General features: G+C 62.5%; 1 protein-coding gene across 2 annotated transcripts; it reads left to right on the top strand.

Annotated features, from left to right (window-relative positions):
* The first annotated feature begins 1,110 nt into the window (after positions 1 to 1,110).
* On the top strand, positions 1,111 to 18,212 carry TAT (tyrosine aminotransferase). 2 transcript variants are annotated; one of them, XM_075918203.1, is made up of 12 exons: positions 1,111 to 1,265; positions 2,566 to 2,790; positions 2,911 to 3,015; positions 3,748 to 3,815; positions 4,175 to 4,333; positions 4,748 to 4,886; positions 6,551 to 6,603; positions 6,881 to 7,135; positions 8,256 to 8,384; positions 8,821 to 8,904; positions 16,894 to 16,992; positions 17,993 to 18,212. In XM_075918203.1, exons 2-12 carry the CDS (start codon positions 2,574 to 2,576, stop codon positions 18,134 to 18,136), a joined length of 1,452 nt encoding a protein of 483 aa, XP_075774318.1. In that variant the 5' UTR covers positions 1,111 to 1,265; positions 2,566 to 2,573; the 3' UTR covers positions 18,137 to 18,212. The 2 variants fall into 2 exon arrangements, with proteins under 2 accessions (XP_075774318.1, XP_075774319.1); XM_075918204.1 differs by having other exon boundaries at positions 1,112 to 1,265; positions 6,983 to 7,135; positions 17,993 to 18,207.
* Positions 18,213 to 18,708: the final 496 nt, after the last annotated feature.

Raw genomic sequence — 18,708 nt, 5'->3', positions numbered from 1 at the left:
CCCCTGACCCCTGACACTGTGTCATCAGCCTGTCTGTTTGCAGCCAGATTAGCAGGATTCCCGCAGCCCCTGAACAGCTCTTTGATCTCCAGTGAGCCCCAGACACACAGGCTCAGTGCGTGTCTGTATGGGGGGCGGGTCTACCGACTAGAAGCAGCCTTTGCACGGTTCCCAGACTAAAACGCCTTCCTGCAGCTGCTGCCCTCCCAGCATCGCACCCCAGGGGCAGAGAGGTGTCACTGCGCAGCGGTGACCTGCCTGCCCCAAAGAGGCGCTTGGTTCATGAGCGCTTTGCACGGAGGGCAGAGAAGTTGCATCATTGCCCATTATCTTCCAGGAAGATGAGGCTGTGTGGGCTCTGGACAAATAACTGGACCAACTAGGACTCCCTTTAACCCTTAGGGTCCTGGCACATTCTGACACAGGCTGAGAAGTTTTGTGTGACGGTTTGTGCAGCTGCCCAAGGGGAACCAGCCCCTCTCTCTGCATGGCGCCTGCAATCTGTGGTTTGAAACAAACAAAAGGAAGTTTTTCTTCACGCAGCGCATGGTCAACCTGTGGAACTCCTTGCCAGAGGAGGTTGTGAAGACCAGGACTTCAACAGGGTTAGATAAATTCATGGTTAGGTCCATTAATGGCTATTAGCCGGGATGGGTAGGAATGGTGTCCCTGGCCTCTGTTTGTCAAAAGCTGGGTGATGGGGAGGGATCACTTGATGGTTCCCTGTTCTGCTCTTTCCCTCTGGGGCACCTGCACTGGCCACTGTGGGCAGACAGGGCCCTGGGCAAGATGGAGACTTGGTCTGGCCCAGTCTGGCCGCTCTGGGGTTTGGTGCCTTTTCGGAGCGACGGGCTCTAGATGCAAGGGGCCCAAGGCACTGGGCTGGACAGGACAAACAGGCAGCGTGTGTTGGGCCCTCACGCTAGAGGCAGTGGCTCTACAGCCTGCTTAGGTCGGAGTCCCTGGGCGCCAGGGCTCCCATAGCCAAGTGCCCAGGGAGGCAGCGCAGCCCTCCGGAAATTCAGCCTATGCCCCGCGCCTGCCGCACCCAGAAAGAGTTAATGTGCAGGAGAGGACCAGGTGTTTGCAGCGAAAGCGGCTGTGGCGGGGGCACGTGCTGTGGGGTGGGGGAGAACAGCCCTCCCCGGCAGCCAATAGCCGCAGGGCTCAACCCTAACGCCCAGTTCCCAGCGCTACTTCAGGAGCTGGGGACCTGCCCTCGGGCCACTTGTCAGGCACCGGGCTCCCTCTCTGCGCCGCACACGGTAAAGTCCTGCGCTCTGGCACCTGCAGCCCGCTGGGGGGAGGCTGCCCAGGGCCCTGCAGCGGCAGCGGTTCTGCTTCCCATGCAGCTAGGGGTAGCTCGGGGCTCCAGACTGTGGGGCTCAGTCAGCCCCAGCTTGTCCCTGTGCTGCCGGTGGCTGGCCAAGGCAGTTCCCTGCCATGCGCTCAGACCCAGCTGCTCAGGCCAGACACTTTTCTGTTCTGGCCTGGGCCATGCGTGGGGCCAGGCTGTGGGGCCGGGCTGTGGCCTGGGCCATGCGTGGGGCCAGGCTGTGGGGCCGGGCTGTGGCCTGGGCCGTGTGTGGGGCCGGGCTGTGGGGCTGGGCTGCATGTGGGGCCGGGCTGTGGCCTGGGCCATGCGTGGGGCCAGGCTGTGGGGCCGGGCTGTGGCCTGGGCTGTGTGTGGGGCCGGGCTCTGCGGGATGGTTTCTCTCTCTCCGCTGAGGCTCAGCAGATCTAGGAAGGGCTCGGGAGACTCTCAGGCCACGGTGAGGAAACGTGCGGGCTGGCAGCAGGAGAGGGCCCCTTCCAGGCCGAGGCTGAACTCTCTGTCCCGGGGTGCTCATGAGGCAGCTGCCTGCGCACACTGCTGGCTGGGGCAGTCCCGCTTCCGGCTACACCTGCCCAGCGAAAGCCCAACATCCGTGTGTAGCCGGCACCAGGGGGAGCAGCGGGTGGAGGCGCCCATGGCCCAAGCCGCAGGCCAGCAGCAGCTCCCCGTTAGTGCTCGGGAATTCCCCTCCCGCAGGCTGGGCGAATCCTGCTTTCACCTCCCTGCCCGGGGTTTGAGCAGCGGCGCCTGTCCTGGCTCGTGGGGGGCTCAGAACGCTGCAGGCAGCCAGGCGGGCCCAAGGGGCACAGTCCTCCTGCTGCCAGGGCCTGACGCCTGGGGTGGCTTCGGCTCGCTGCTCTGGGAGGCGTGAGGGACCCCCCCCAGCAACGGCCCAAGGAGCTTGCAAACGCCCGACTGGCTGCCTGAGCCGGACCCTGAGGGGCTGTGGGTGGAGCGGCATCTTCCTCCCTATTCTCCTGCAGTAGGGTCTGGGTGTGGGCTGGCCTTCACTGTGGCGTCTTTCCTGGCCCTCCCACCCTGCTCTGCCTCCCTTTCCCTTCCTGCCTGCCTCTCAGCACCGGCCGACCTGGGGACGGGGTCTAGCGATCCCAGTGACTATCAAAGGCCGCCCGTTTGGACCCTGTGTGTCTGGGGCAGAGCAGCCGGCTGGCTCATCACAAGGGCGGCCCAGCGGCAGTTGACTCTGGGGAGCGCCTTTTCTTGGGCAGGTCTCAGGATGGACTCGTACCTGATCCAAACGAACGGCAGCGGCGACGTCCACGTGCACAAAACCGGGGCCAGCCTCTTCCTGGGGAAGGCGAAAGGCCGGAAGCCTAGATGGGCAGTCCGGGCCTCGGAGATGTCCAAGAAGACTTTCAATCCCATCCGCGCCATCGTGGACTCGATGAAAGTGGAGCCCAACCCCAACAAGCCCATGATCTCCTTGTCCCTGGGTGAGGCTGCCCGGGGAAAGGGGAGGGCCTGAGGGGCCCAAGCTGAGCAGCGTGTGCTGTGCACAGCTCTCCTTAACGGACGAGAGCAACAAGGGTTTGCTGTTTGTCCGTCCCTGACAGGTGACCCGACGGTATTTGGAAACCTGCCCACGGATGACGAGGTCACCCAGGCTGTGAAGGAGGCCCTGGACTCGGGGCGCTACAACGGCTACGCCCCCTCTGTCGGTAAGGCCCAGCGCTGCTCTCCGCGGGTCATGTCCTAGCCCGGCTTGGGCACGGGGCATGGGGCTGAGCCAGGGCATCTAGCATGTACTGCCCCGGGCTGGGCACCCCATGCGACGAGGCAGAGGCCTGACCAGCTCGGGGAGGAGCTGTGCTGGCTTGTCCCGACGGCCCTCGCGCTGCGAGGAGGCTGGGCCAGACACTCCTCAGACTCCTCCCAGTGCGTGCAGGGCGCTTCCGCCTCGTGCCCTCCACAGCTTGTCACTCGCCAGCGGGTAGCTCCCCTTCTCCTCTGGGCGGAGCTTCCGGCAATCATGCAAGGCCACGTTCGCCCGTGTGCCGTCCCCGGGCTGCTCTTGGGGTACGGATGCAAGCACTGCACTTGCCAAGCCGCCTTGGCTTGGCACGGAGGCTGCAGACTCAGTTAACTTGGGCTGTGGGGGCTGGGTATGGGACACTGGTCCAGGGGCAGGGGGCTTGGCTTTGGAGCAGGCAGTGGGCTGTAGGCCCCGCACCTCCCCAGCCTGCTGTGGGGCCTGGATGTCACTGTCCCAGGGCCAAGGCAGCTGGTTCAGCAATGGAGCAAGGTGCTGGTGGCAGGGCTGTCTTTTGGCCCGTTCCCTCTCGCCCAGGGCGTCATTGCTCTCGTCTCCCTGGGCTCTGTGGGGCTCCGCGCCAGGCCTGCGGGGGAAACGAGGTGAACCCACCTCCCGCATTTCCACCCCTCTCTCCCAGGGTACCAGTCTTGCCGGCAGGTGGTGGCTGCGCATTACAGCTGCCCTGAAGCACCTCTGGAAGCTCAGGTAATGGCGCTGGAGAATGACCGGGCTCCGTGGCGTTAGCAACAAGCCACACAGGCAGCCGGGGGGCCATGGGCCTTGTCTCTAGCCCAGCAGAGAGCAAACTGGCTGGACATGCCTTTCCACAGAGCCCTGCTCTGGCTTCAGCCCCAGCCCTGGGGCCTGCCTGTCACTCCCCCAGCCCCAGTCCTGGGGCTTTGAGCTCCCCAGTCGCCAGGGTTATGCTCCGAATGCTTCGCTTCCAGCCCTGGCAGCGTCTGGCAGCCCCGGGCCGATGCCCGTCTCCCAGTTCAATGCCAGAGACTCCAAGGTCTGGAAGGGCTCGGCACAGCCTCAGGACGTGTCTCCTTTGCTGTCTGCAGGACGTTATCCTGACGAGCGGCTGCAGCCAGGCTATTGAACTGGTCCTAGCTGTGCTGGCTAACCCAGGGCAGAACATCCTGGTGCCACGACCTGGCTTCTCTCTCTACAAGACCCTGGCGCTCTCCTTGGGGATTGAGGTCAAATTCTACAACCTCTTGGTAAGGCAATGGGAGGAGTAGGTGCCGCAGCCCCTCCAGAGCGTTCCCAGCCATCTCTGAGCCCTCCTCATGAGGAAATGGAGGAAGGTGCCACGTGCCGAACCCCACCAGCCCCGCCCTTCTCCTGGCGGGCTCCTCACAGGGTGGGCAGAAAGCCAGTGCCTTTCGTTAGGTGCAGGGCACAGCCTTGTCCATGTGGTCTGTGCCCGGCCACAGTCCTGCCCCACATCCTGGGCCTGGCTGGACCCTCCAGCCCCCCAGGCCTGGGCTCCTACGTCCTCAGCCTGGGCCCAGCTCCTTGCTCTTTGTCCAGCTTGCTGGATGTCCTCACCATGCCCATGCCCTGCCCACAGCCAGCTCCTCCGGCCCCACTCCACACCTGAGTCTTCATCATGGCTCCCCTCTCCCCACTAGCCCGAGAGAGCCTGGGAGATCGACCTGAAGCACTTGGAGTCGCTGGTGGATGAGAAGACGGCCTGTCTCATCGTGAACAACCCCTCGAACCCCTGCGGCTCCGTGTTCAGCAAGAGCCATCTCCAGAAGATCCTGGCTGGTGCGTCTCTGAGCCCGGAGCCTGGTGCTTTGATGCCTTGCCCTCTCCTCAGCTTCCCTGTTTAGTCTTGTTATGGGGAGCTCTGTGGCAAGGAACCTGCCCTACTATATGCTATGTTGATGCTGCTGCAGAAAAAATAGCAGGTCTGGAGGGTTCACTCCTCCCCGTGTGACTTACCCCGTTCCCAGGGCTCGCCCAACAACCCTGCACGGAGTCAGCATGGATAGCATGAAAGCACCGGGATCTGTCCCTGGTTCTGTCCCTAACCCACTGGGTGGACTTCCCTGACCTTGCCCTGTCCTTCCCCGCCCCTGTCCTGTCCTTCTCTTCCTCTCCCCTCACCTTCCCTGCCTGGCCTGGCCTTCCCTTGCACTCCCTGGGCCTGGCCTGGCCTGGCCTTCCCTTGCACTCCCTGGGCCTGGCCTGGCCTGGCCTTCCCTTGCACTCCCTGGGCCTGGCCTGGCCTTCCCTTGCACTCCCTGGCCTGGCCTGGCCTGGCCTTCCCTTGCACTCCCCGGCCCTGGCCTGGCCTTCCCTTGCACTCCCCGGCCCTGGCCTGGCCTTTCCTTGCACTCCCCTGGCCTGGCCTGGCCTTCCCTTGCACTCCCCGGCTCTGGCCTGGCCTTCCCTTGCACTCCCTGGCCCTGGCCTGGCCTTCCCTTGCACTCCCTGGGCCTGGCCTGGCCTTCCCTTGCACTCCCCTGGCCTGGCCTGGCCTTCCCTTGTACACCCGTGGCCTGGCCTTCCCTTGCACTCCCTGGCCTGGCCTGGCCTTCCCTTGCACTCCCCTGGCCTGGCCTGGCCTTCCCTTGCACTCCCCGGCTCTGGCCTGGCCTTCCCTTGCACTCCCTGGGCCTGGCCTAGCCTTCCCTTGCACTCCCCGGCCCTGGCCTGGCCTTCCCTTGCACTCCCTGGGCCTGGCCTGGCCTTCCCTTGCACTCCCCTGGCCTGGCCTGGCCTTCCCTTGCACTCCCCTGGCCTGGCCTGGCCTTCCCTTGCACACCCGTGGCCTGGCCTTCCCTTGCACTCCCCTGGCCTGGCCTGGCCTTCCCTTGCACTCCCTGGCCCTGGCCTGGCCTTCCCTTGCACTCCCTGGGCCTGGCCTGGCCTTCCCTTGCACTCCCCGGCCCTGGCCTGGCCTTCCCTTGCACTCCCTGGGCCTGGCCTGGCCTTCCCTTGCACTCCCCTGGCCTGGCCTGGCCTTCCCTTGCACACCCGTGGCCTGGCCTTCCCTTGCACTCCCTGGCCTGGCCTGGCCTTCCCTTGCACACCCGTGGCCTGGCCTTCCCTTGCACTCCCTGGCCTGGCCTGGCCTTCCCTTGCACTCCCTGGCCTGGCCTGGCCTTCCCTTGCACTCCTGATCCACGGCTAAGAATCCGCCCTGGACGTGCCGCCTAGCGGACAGTGGTGTGTGCCCCGGCCTGCGGTCGGAGCGGCCTAGGGCAGGCAGAGGCCCTGCAGGCCTGGCCTCGGGAAGGGCTGCTCCGGACGATGGATTGGCTAAAGCTTTGCCGATCCCGAGGAAGGTGCACGAGGGGACACTCGGTGGCTGGCCTGGGGCCGGTTGCTTAGGGCTGGGGAGAGCCCAGGCCTGGCCTCGCGGGGCGAGGGTGAGTCTGCACCCAGCAGGGCAGCCAGTTTCAGTGTTTGCTTCTCTCCCCCAGTGGCCTCGAGACAGTGTGTCCCCATCCTAGCTGACGAGATCTATGGAGACATGGTGAGTGCCTGTCCCTGCCATGCCCGGTCCAGTGCACCTGGCGCCTGGTTCTGGTCTGGCTCCTCGCCATATGCTGGAGGAGTCACTAGCCCAGTCAAGAGCCAGACTCCTTCGTCCTGCTTCCCTGGAGACCAGCCTGGTGCCGGATGTGCAGCCCTTGGCTCCAGCACTTGGCTCCTACGTGCCTTGCTGAGCTTGCATCTCCCTCCAGGGGCGGGGCCCCGCCCTTATTTGGGACCAGCTGTGCAGAGGCTGCTCTTTGCACTGCACCTCACAGGCTATCATCTGCTCTGGCCTCCCTGCCACTGAGTCCTGGAGTCAGCCCCGCCCCCGGGCTGCCCCGCTTCCGTCAGGCGCACTAATGCATCGCCTCTCCCAGGTGTTTGCAGAGGGCAAGTACAAGCCCATCGCAGCGCTCAGCACCAACGTGCCGATCCTGTCCTGCGGAGGCCTGGCCAAGCGATGGCTGGTGCCAGGCTGGAGGATGGGCTGGATCCTTGTCCATGATCGGAGAGACATCTTTGGGAACGAGGTGAATGGCTCACTGCTGACACTAGTGCCACACACCAACCATGTGCAGGCAGCAGGCACCTTCCCAGCATGGGTGCACACCACTGCCTGGCACCAGGCTCAGGCACAAGCCCCTTCCGCCTGCTCGCATGTGCCCCCCTGCCCTTCCCTCCCTCCCTCCTGCCTTTGCCTGCTGCTCCCTGCACTTATGCTGCCTTCTCTTGCCTGCCACGTGGGAGGTGCAGCGTGTGGCTTCCCTCTCTCAGGCCTTGTCATGAGAAGAGCGATGCTTTGGCGATCAATCTTCTGGGGTTTGATTTAGCAAGTCTAGTAAGGACCTGCTAAATCGAACTCTGATGGCATCTCCGGCAATCTGAGAGGAGGTCGATGGGAAAGTTTTTCCCCTTGCCCCCCTGTAGTGGGTCCACCACAGAAATTTGATTTAAGGTACAACAGCTCCGGTAACACAATTCTCATAGCTGGAGTTACATCCCTTAAATCGAATTTATCACGTAGCATAGACCTGCTCTTGGAGGCAGCCCGGTTCCCCTACCAAAGTCGGGCTGCCCTGGTGTAGTCCCGGTGCGCCCTAGCACAGCTTCTCCTTTTTGGAGGGACCAGGAAGGGTAACAAGTGGTGTCCCCGGCCGGCTGTGGTGGCATATCCAACGGTGATGGAACAGGCGGGGAGCCAGACACGGAGACTGGCTCGCAAAGGCTCTGGCGGGGGCTTGTTCAGACCAGTTGCAGCCCCTTGGAGTTGGGTTGGTGGGAAGCTCTTCAAGGACAGTGCGTTCTGGGCTGCCGTGTACCCCAGACTATTGAGAGACGCCCAGGAGCTGCTCTAGCCTGCCAGGTGCCATCTGGGAACAGGGACCCCAGTAGTGAGCTCTGGCTGCTTCCTGGCCCCTTTATGATCCTAGCTCAGGATCAGGGACCAGCTCTAGCCCTCAAACCAGGGCCAGAGCTAGTCCCTGCCTAGACAGACGCTGTGACACAGACCCGGAAAGCAGGGCTGCTGCTGGAACATGTTGCCAAGTTTGAAAACACCCTTGGCCGAGAGTGGGCGTTGGCTGGCATCAGGGTGGGAGCATTTTCCTCTCCTCCCGGCGTGCGCCGTCTTCAGTGTCCTCTGTGTTGCAGATCCGGGACGGCCTTGTAAGGCTGAGCCAAAGGATCCTGGGCCCCTGCACAATTGTCCAGGGGGCACTAGAACACATCATGCGCCAAACGCCCCCAGAGTTTTATCACAACACCCTCAGCTTCCTCAAGGTACGTCCCCCCAGGCAGGCAGAGGGAGCGGGAACCATCACATGGCGTCTGGCTGGGCCCCCTCTTCCCATGGCCACTCTCCTGGTGGGAGGGAGAGGGCGGGAGCCCTGGTTTGGGGGAGTTCCTGGTCACTAGTCCTGGCCTTGCCCGGCAGAAGGTGCTGCCAGGGGTGCAGGACAAGCCAGTGTCAGTGCTGCCAGCCAGGAGGGGCTGAAGGAAGAGAGCTTGGGGGGGGGGGGGTCCACACTGATTTGCTGAGCTCAGCACAGTGGCCTCGGCCGCACTGCAGGCCATTCACATCTGTCCTGTTTGCGTTCGCTGCCCTTGTCCTTACAGGGGAGCCTGTCCTGGGCTCTGGCCAAGAACCTGTCTGCAGCCTGCTGAGCTGCTTCCTGGAATGGCCCCAGCTCTGACCCCCTTTCCCTCTGCCTTGCAGTCCAACGCTGACCTTTGCTATGCTGCCCTGTCTGCTGTCTGTGGGCTCCAGCCCGTCCGGCCCGCGGGGGCCATGTACCTCATGGTGAGTTGTGCGTTCGCGCCCCTGCGGAGCCCAGCTGCTTGCTCAGTGCCTGTCCCAGGGTCGGCCTCCGCGCTTAAAATGGTAATGGGTCAGAGCCGGGCCTGTGTCTGCACCAGGGCATCGCCCTGCTCAACGGGGCCTGATCTCAGCCATGGCCGGGCCTGTGTCTGTGCCAGGGCATCACCCGGCTCAACGGGGCCTGATCTCAGCCATGGCCGGGCCTGTGTCTGAGCCAGGGCATCGCCCTGCTCAACGGGGCCAGATCTCGGCCAGGGCCGGGCCTGTGTCTGAGCCAGGGCATCGCCCGGCTCAACGGGGCCTGATCTCAGCCATGGCTGGGCCTGTGACTGTCCCTGGGCATTGCCCTGCTCAACGGGGCCTGATCTCGGCCGGGGCCGGGCCTGAGTCTGTCCATGGGCATCGCCCGGCTCAACGGGGCCTGATCTCGGCCGGGGCCGGGCCTGAGTCTGTCCCTGGGCATCGCCCGGCTCAACGGGGCCTGATCTCAGCCATGGCCGGGCCTGTGTCTGTGCCAGGGCATCGCCCAGCTCAACGGGGCCTGATCTCGGCCGGGGCCGGGCCTGAGTCTGTCCCTGGGCATCGCCCGGCTCAACGGGGCCTGATCTCAGCCATGGCCGGGCCTGTGTCTGAGCCAGGGCATCGCCCTGCTCAACGGGGCCTGATCTCGGCCGGGGCCGGGCCTGTGTCTGAGCCAGGGCATCGCCCTGCTCAACGGGGCCTGATCTCAGCCATGGCCGGGCCTGTGACTGTCCCTGGGCATCGCCCTGCTCAACGGGGCCTGATCTCGGCCGGGGCCGGGCCTGAGTCTGTCCCTGGGCATCGCCCGGCTCAACGGGGCCTGATCTCAGCCGGGGCCGGGCCTGTGTCTGTGCCAGGGCATCGCCCGGCTCAATGGGGCCTGATCTCGGCCGGGGCCGGGCCTGTGTCTGTCCCTGGGCATCGCCCGGCTCAACGGGGCCTGATCTCGGCCGGGGCCGGGCCTGTGTCTGTCTCTGGGCATCGCCCGGCTCAACGGGGCCTGATCTCGGCCGGGGCCGGGCCTGTGTCTGTGCCAGGGCATCACCCGGCTCAACGGGGCCTGATCTCGGCCGGGGCCAGGCCTGTGTCTGTCTCTGGGCATCGCCCGGCTCAACGGGGCCTGATCTCGGCCGGGGCCGGGCCTGTGTCTGTGCCAGGGCATCGCCTGGCTCAACGGGGCCTGATCTCGGCCGGGGCCGGGCCTGTGTCTGTGCCAGGTCATCGCCCGGCTCAACGGGGCCTGATCTCGGCCAGGGCCGGGCCTGTGTCTGTCCCTGGGCATCGCCCGGCTCAACGGGGCCTGATCTCGGCCGGGGCCGGGCCTGTGTCTGTGCCAGGGCATCGCCTGGCTCAACGGAGCCTGATCTCGGCCGGGGCCGGGCCTGAGTCTGTCCCTGGGCATCGCCCGGCTCAACGGGGCCTGATCTCAGCCATGGCCGGGCCTGTGTCTGTGCCAGGGCATCGCCCAGCTCAACGGGGCCTGATCTCGGCCGGGGCCGGGCCTGAGTCTGTCCCTGGGCATCGCCCGGCTCAACGGGGCCTGATCTCAGCCATGGCCGGGCCTGTGTCTGAGCCAGGGCATCGCCCTGCTCAACGGGGCCTGATCTCGGCCGGGGCCGGGCCTGTGTCTGAGCCAGGGCATCGCCCTGCTCAACGGGGCCTGATCTCAGCCATGGCCGGGCCTGTGACTGTCCCTGGGCATCGCCCTGCTCAACGGGGCCTGATCTCGGCCGGGGCCGGGCCTGAGTCTGTCCCTGGGCATCGCCCGGCTCAACGGGGCCTGATCTCAGCCGGGGCCGGGCCTGTGTCTGTGCCAGGGCATCGCCCGGCTCAATGGGGCCTGATCTTGGCCAGGGCCGGGCCTGTGTCTGTCCCTGGGCATCGCCCGGCTCAACGGGGCCTGATCTCGGCCGGGGCCGGGCCTGTGTCTGTCTCTGGGCATCGCCCGGCTCAACGGGGCCTGATCTCGGCCGGGGCCGGGCCTGTGTCTGTGCCAGGGCATCACCCGGCTCAACGGGGCCTGATCTCGGCCGGGGCCAGGCCTGTGTCTGTCTCTGGGCATCGCCCGGCTCAACGGGGCCTGATCTCGGCCGGGGCCGGGCCTGTGTCTGTGCCAGGGCATCGCCTGGCTCAACGGGGCCTGATCTCGGCCGGGGCCGGGCCTGTGTCTGTGCCAGGTCATCGCCCGGCTCAACGGGGCCTGATCTCGGCCGGGGCCGGGCCTGTGTCTGTCCCTGGGCATCGCCCGGCTCAACGGGGCCTGATCTCGGCCGGGGCCGGGCCTGTGTCTGTGCCAGGGCATCGCCTGGCTCAACGGAGCCTGATCTCGGCCGGGGCCGGGCCTGTGTCTGTCCCTGGGCATCGCCCGGCTCAATGGGGCCTGATCTCGGCCGGGGCCGGGCCTGTGTCTGTCCCTGGGCATCGCCCGGCTCAACGGGGCCTGATCTCGGCCGGGGCCGGGCCTGTGTCTGTCCCTGGGCATCGCCTGGCTCAACGGGGCCTGATCTCGGCCATGGCCGGGCCTGTGTCTGTGCCAGGTCATCGCCCGGCTCAACGGGGCCTGATCTCGGCCGGGGCCGGGCCTGTGTCTGTCCCTGGGCATCGCCCGGCTCAACGGGGCCTGATCTCGGCCGGGGCCGGGCCTGTGTCTGTCCCTGGGCATCGCCTGGCTCAACGGGGCCTGATCTCGGCCATGGCCGGGCCTGTGTCTGTGCCAGGTCATCGCCCGGCTCAACGGGGCCTGATCTCGGCCGGGGCCGGGCCTGTGTCTGTCCCTGGGCATCGCCCGGCTCAACGGGGCCTGATCTCGGCCGGGGCCGGGCCTGTGTCTGTGCCAGGGCATCGCCCGGCTCAACGGGGCCTGATCTCGGCCAGGGCCGGGCCTGTGTCTGTCTCTGGGCATCGCCCGGCTCAACGGGGCCTGATCTCGGCCGGGGCCGGGCCTGTGTCTGTGCCAGGGCATCGCCTGGCTCAACGGGGCCTGATCTCGGCCGGGGCCGGGCCTGTGTCTGTCCCTGGGCATCGCCCGGCTCAACGGGGCCTGATCTCGGCCGGGGCCGGGCCTGTGTCTGTCCCTGGGCATCGCCCGGCTCAACGGGGCCTGATCTCGGCCGGGGCTGGGCCTGTGTCTGTCCCTGGGCATCGCCTGGTTCAACGGGGCCTGATCTCGGCCATGGCCGGGCCTGTGTCTGTGCCAGGGCATCGCCCGGCTCAACGGGGCCTGATCTCGGCCGGGGCCGGGCCTGTGTCTGTCCCTGGGCATCGCCCGGCTCAACGGGGCCTGATCTCGGCCGGGGCCAGGCCTGTGTCTGTGCCAGGGCATCACCCGGCTCAACGGGGCCTGATCTCGGCCAGGGCCGGGCCTGTGTCTGTCTCTGGGCATCGCCCAGCTCAACGGGGCCTGATCTCGGCCGGGGCCGGGCCTGTGTCTGTGCCAGGGCATCGCCCGGCTCAACGGGGCCTGATCTCAGCCAGGGCCGGGCCTGTGTCTGTGCCAGGGCATCGCCCGGCTCAACGGGGCCTGATCTCAGCCAGGGCCGGGCCTGTGTCTGTGCCAGGGCATTGCCCGGCTCAACGGGGCCTGATCTCAGCCAGGGCTGGGCCTGTGTCTGTGCCTGGGCATCGCCCGGCTCAACGGGGCCTGATCTCGGCCGGGGCCGGGCCTGTGTCTGTCCCTGGGCATTGCCCGGCTCAACGGGGCCTGATCTCGGCCGGGGCCACGCCCATGTCTGTGCCTGGGGTGCCCCAGTCTTCAGAGAGTCATAGAGTTCAGGGTCAGAGGGGACTTCGACATGGTTAAATCTGACCTCGGTGTAGCACAGGGTAGAGGATTCTAGCCAGCTACCTCTGGGGAGCCGCGTAGCTTGCGTCTGGCTAAAGCAGATGGCCCAGAAAGGCACTGCTCTTCCAGCAAGAGATAGAGGCGCACTGCTTCCATTGGCTGTTTGGCCCACTGGTTAATGCAGTGTTTCTTAAACGTTTTCAGTCCAAGGAACACAAACAATAATTTTTGTATGAAGAACACCAAGGATTTTTTGTTGAGCCAAGATAAAAAACGTCAGGGAAAAAGGATCGGGGGGAAGTTATTGAGCAAAAAAAGGTCACTTGCCCCTTTAAGGGCAGCCATTTTGAATTCCGTTCTCTGCGGCACACCGGTGTGCCATGGAACACAGTTTAAGAAACACGGGCAGTTGAAAAACATGGCGCCTTATTTTGAATTCGAATGCGTCCCGTTTCCACTTCCAGCCACTGGCTCTTACTTACTCCTGTGTCTGCGAGAAGCCTCCGGAGCCCTTTAGCATGCGTTGTGTTCTCCCTGTGAAGATACTGCTCTGCCGCAGACAAGCCGACTGTCGTCTGCCGGGACGCCCAGCGGACAGAGCTCCTTATGTCTCTTATTCAAAAGAATTTCTCCGGTTTTTGAACCATGCTGGGGGACTCAGGTCTGCACCTCTCCAGTTTTTCAGTATCTGTTCTAGCATCAGTCACACCAGTGCTATGTGCAGAGGTAAAATCACCTCCCTTCTGCTCACTGACACATCACCCCGGGAGAGCACTGGCCCCTTGAGCCACAGCGTCTCACAGGGAGCTCATGTTGTGTTTGTGTCCGCTATCACCTCTAAATCCAAGTCACTGCTTTCCAAAAAGAACAGGAGAGCGGCCGCACTGGGGCAGGCCAAAGGTCCATCCAGCCCAGTGTCCTCTCTTCCACAGTGGCGAGCCAGGTGCCCCAGAGAGAATGGACAGGATACGGAATCATCAAGTGATCCCTCCTCCGTCATCGATTTCTAGCCTCTGACAGAGGCTAGGAACACCATTCCTACCCCTCCTAGCTAATAGCCATTGATGGACCTGTCCTCCATGAATTTATTTAGCCGTTTTTTAAACCCTTTTAAAGTCCTGGCCTTCATAACATCCTCTGGCAAGGAGTTCCATAGATTGACTGTGCATTATGTGAAGAACATGCCATTTGTCTGTTTTAATCCTGCTGCCTATTAATTTCATTCAGTGACCCCCTGGTTCTTATAGTGTGGGAATAAGTAAATAACTTTTCCCACACCAGTCATGATTTATAGACCGAGATCATATCCCCCCTTAGTCTCCTCTTTTCTAAGCATAAATGTCCAGGTCTTTTTAATCTCTCTTCATATTGGACCCATTCCAAACCCTCATCATTTTTGTTGCCCTTTTCTGAACCTTTTCTAATGCCAATATATCTTTTTTGAGATGAGGAGACCACATCTGTACGCAGTATTCAAGATGTGGGCGTACCATGATGTTATATACAAGCAGTAAAATATTGTCTGTCTTATTCTCTATCCCTTTTTTAAATGACTCCTAACATTCTGTTTGCTTTTTTCACTGCTGCTGCGCACTGAGTGGATGTTTTCAGAGAACTGTCCACAATGACTCCAAGATCTCGCGCTTGAGTGTTAATAGCTAATTTAGATCCCATCATTTTGTACATATAGTTGGGATTATGGTTTCCAATGTTCATTACTTTGCACTTATCAAAATTACAATTCCTTTCCCATTTTGTTGCCCAGCCATCTAGTTCTGTGAAATCCTTTTGAAGTTCTTCAGTCTGCTTTGTTCTTATCTAAGCAGTTTTGTATCATCTGCAAATTTTGCCACCTCAGTGTAACCCTCTCTCCAGATCAGTTATGACTATGTTGACTAGGATTGGTCCCAGTACAGCCCACTGTGGGATACTGTTAGTTACCTCTCTACCGTCTGAAAACTCTTTATTCCTACCCCTTGTTTCCTGTCTTTTAACCAGTTCTCAGTCCATGAAAGGACCTTCCCCCTCATCCCATGGCAACTTACTTTATTGAAGAGCCTTTAAGGGGGACCTAGTCAAAGGTTTTCTGAAAATCTAATTACATGATATCCACTGGATCCCCCTTATCCACATGCTTGTTGATGCCCTCAAAGAACTCATTCTACAGGCATGGCACGGTGTGCATTCCATGTACCTCGGCATTCTTTAGACATTAGTTGTCTTTATTGCAAAGTATTTTCTTTGAGTGGGTCCAGTTTACTGAGCAATCCAGGTCACTCTTGCAGGACTTTCCTGTTCTCAGCATTATTGACCCCTCCACTCATCTGTTCTGTCACCCTTTGGATTTACTGCCAGAGCACCGATGGAAATATCGAATAGTGTCAGATCCAGCGGCGGGTACAGGGCAGGGCAAGCGGGGCGGATGCCCCGGGCCCCGCGCTTCAATAGGCCCCACGCACGTGCTACTACCTGTCGGCTGCGGCCGTGGCACATGCGTGAAATTGTGCTGCCCCGGGCCCTGCGCTTCAATAGGCCCCGCGCCCTAGTCCCTGCAAAACTCTCATCTGCTCCAGGTCAGGTCTAACACTGACCTGTGCAGGACCCCACTAGCAGGACCCATGCTCAGTGTCACTGGGGTTTTAGCTCTCTCCCTTAGCCATGTCCTAATCCATTTATCCTGTGCTTATTCTTTGCAGATATCGGCTAGGGCTAATTATTGTCATGTGGTGCCAAATCAAACACGTAACATACGTCACAGTGGCTACATGGTTCATTTTTCAATCAGACTTTTAAACTCATGAAATAATGAAATCAGGCTTGCTTCACAAGACGCCTCTTCCGTCAATCCACATTGCCTGGCATTAATTTACTTTAGCTCTTTGTCAACTGAATCCTCTTTCCCTTCATTTGCAGTGGGGTGGCTAAAGGGGGATTCCACTTGCTGTTTCTGAAAAGGACACCACATGAACACTCATCCAGTCTTTTGCATTGTTCCTAGTACTGACTAATGACTTAAAAGCTAATCAGCAGGCCAAAGACCTGTGCAGCCAGCGGTTTGAGGGCTCTTCCCTACCAGTTACCCAGGGCTGCTGGTCTTAAAATGTTTTCTCACCAGTCGGTGCTGTTCAACACTCTCTTTACTTATGAAAACTGGAAAGTGGCTCATCAGCCTGACGTAATAGGAGGACATTGTCATACGCCTTCCTGACAAAGAAAAAAATCTCCATCAGACACCCCTGCCTCTTCTACCTCCTTGTCAAAAGTGTTGCCATCTCCCTCTAATAATGGGCTTACATACTATTGTTAGAATTTGGTTGGTTTTTTTTTTGTAAACATAACCCTCCTTATTCTCCTTAGGCCTGCCAGCCAGGACTTGTGCCCTGATGTCTCTAGTTTCCCATCTCAGTTTCATCACTTTATTGGCCACAGGCATTTGGCCAAAGTTTTTTCTTATTTTGATTGTGAATTCATGGCTTTTAGCCAGCTGGTAAACACTTCGTAAACAACCGAGAATGTTTATTCACATTTTTCTGTGTTAGAGTTTTCATCCTAATCAGTTTCACTCATCACTTCCCTCAGCATTGGGAAATTAGCCCCTTGGAAGCATCAGATAGGCAGCCCCAGAGTGAGTGTCATCAGGTCAGGAGAGCTGGTCCCCAGGGAACACCCAGCTTCCAGTCTTGTCTGTTGCACCCAGAGCAGCGTTGCCTCCGGCTGGCTGCAGTCCCTTGTGTGGAAATGTTTCACGGCTGCCTGCCTGAGGCCTCTGGCGTGTCTTCTCCCCTGACGTGCCCGTCACTACGGGGTTTCTTCCCTCCTGGTGCACCTGGTTGTTAGCAGATGCTGGGTGTTGGTAACAGCACATGGCCCGTGTGCACGGACACCAGGGCTCTCCGGGACGCTAGAGCGGGCGATGGTCTCTTTAACGGAGTCCCTGTCCCACGGCTGTGGGGAGTGAGGCTGTCTGCAGCTGCCCATGCTAGGACTGAGGGTTAGCGCTGTGGGGCGGTGGCTCTGGAGGCGCCTGGTGACTCAGTGCACAGGACACACTCGGTGCTTGGCACGGGGCTGCAAAGGGCCGTGGGGGGACGCTGGGAGAGGAGCTCCACGGGGCTGCCTGGTGCAATCCCACAGGGTCTCGATCTCTGACCCCGGTGTCTGCCCTGCAGGTTGGGATTGAAATGGAGCATTTCCCCGAGTTCGAGAACGATGTGGAGTTCACTGAACAGCTGATCTCAGAAGAGTCGGTCTTCTGCCTGCCGGCCACAGTCAGTGTCCCCCAGCGCCGCCACGCGGAGGGAGGGGGGAGCGCTGGGCCTGGGGTGCCTGGAGTGGTTGGGAGCGCTGGGCCTGGGGTGCCTGGAGGGGTTGGGAGCTCTGGGACTGGGATGCCCTGGGGGGGCTGGGAGCTCTGGGGCTGGAGCTCCCGGGGGGGATGGGAGCTCTGGGATTGGGGCGCCCGGGGGGGATGGGGCTGGGAGCTCTGGGGCTGGAGCTCCCGGGGGGGATGGGGTGGGAGCTCTGGGATTGGGGCGCCCGGGGGGGATGGGAGCTCTGGGATTGGGGCGCCCCGGGGGGGATGGGAGCTCTGGGATTGGGGCACCCCGGGGGGATGGGAGTTCTGGGATTGGGGTGCCCGGGGGGGATGGAGCTGGGAGCTCTGGGATTGGGGCGCCCGGGGGGGGATGGGAGCTTTGGGATTGGGGCGCCTGGGAGGGATGGGAGCTCTGGGATTGGGGCGTCTGGGGGGGATGGGGCCGGGAGCTCCAGGATTGGGGCGCCCGGGAGGGCTGGGGCTGGAAGCTCTGGGGCTGGGGCACCAGGAAGGCAGGGGAGTCATGTGATCGCTCCTTGCCCAAGCCAGGTCCCAGCTGGGCCGTGCCCTGAGCAGCCCGCGTGTCCCGGCTCCGCCCGCCGCCCTGGCGAGCCCCGCGCCCTGTTCGTGCTGCAGGGCGGGGCTGGCGACACATTGCGCGTCCCCCCGCCCCACCACCCCCCTGCTCCCATTGCCCGCAGCCACCTGCCCGGTTCCTCAGCCGCGCCCTGGACCTCCAGAGCCCCCAGCCCACGCACGAGATCCCGCTGGGGGCCGGCCACCGACTGCTTCCCGCCCTGCCACCGGTGCCCCGGGGTTGTGCTGTGACAGGCAGCAGGAGTTGAGGCCGCGCTCCCGGCCAGGATCCGTGGCGCCGGGCAGCCTGTTCCTGTGGGGGGTGCTCGCCGGTGGCCCCCGCCCAGCTATGCAGCCTTTTCCCATGCTTCTTTCAGTGCTTTGAGTACCCCAACTACTTCCGGGTGGTGCTCACGGTGCCCGAGGCGCTGATGGCGGAGGCCTGCAGTCGCATCCAGGAGTTCTGTGAGAGGCACTACCAGGGCAGCGAGGGGGCCCAGGACCTGGAGTGTGACAAGTAGCCTGGGGTACCCCCACTCTGCCTCCGCCCAGCCAGCAGTGGGCTGCCCTCAGGTCAGCACCTGCACCCCCGAGCACCTACTGCAGCTGGAGCAGGCTGGCATCCTGCAGAGCGACTGCATGTCCATTCAGACATGGAACCAGCAGCCACCGCTCGAGCCCGCTCATGCTCCGGCTCCCAGGCCCACAGGCCCCAGTGTCCTTGGCCCGCAGCCACAGGGCCTGCGGCTCCCCCGGGTCAGCCAGGCGGAGCATGCGGGAGCCAGGGCTCTGGTGTGGGGAGACCCAGGCTGCATGTGAGACGACAACCCCCACAGCAGCCATGTGGGATGCTGAGCTAAGGCTGTGTCGGAGCAGAGCTTGGCCGCTGTGGCTGGAGCAGGACTGGCCGGTCCAGGGTACACATGCACGATGGACCCCTCTCTTCCTGCAGCACAGAAGGTTGCTGACACCGGACGTCTCCCCTGTCCCTGCAGGCTCTGGGCACTCGGCCCTTGGAGACGCAAAGAACATAAGTTATTGTAACTATTTTATTAATAAAGGTTGGGGCGTGCCTGGCCTTGTGCTGTGACTG

This window comes from Pelodiscus sinensis, unplaced genomic scaffold (genome assembly GCF_049634645.1).
Source record: "Pelodiscus sinensis isolate JC-2024 unplaced genomic scaffold, ASM4963464v1 ctg64, whole genome shotgun sequence".
Lineage (NCBI taxonomy): Eukaryota > Metazoa > Chordata > Testudines > Trionychidae > Pelodiscus > Pelodiscus sinensis.
This window is presented reverse-complemented; position numbering and strand designations above follow the sequence as displayed.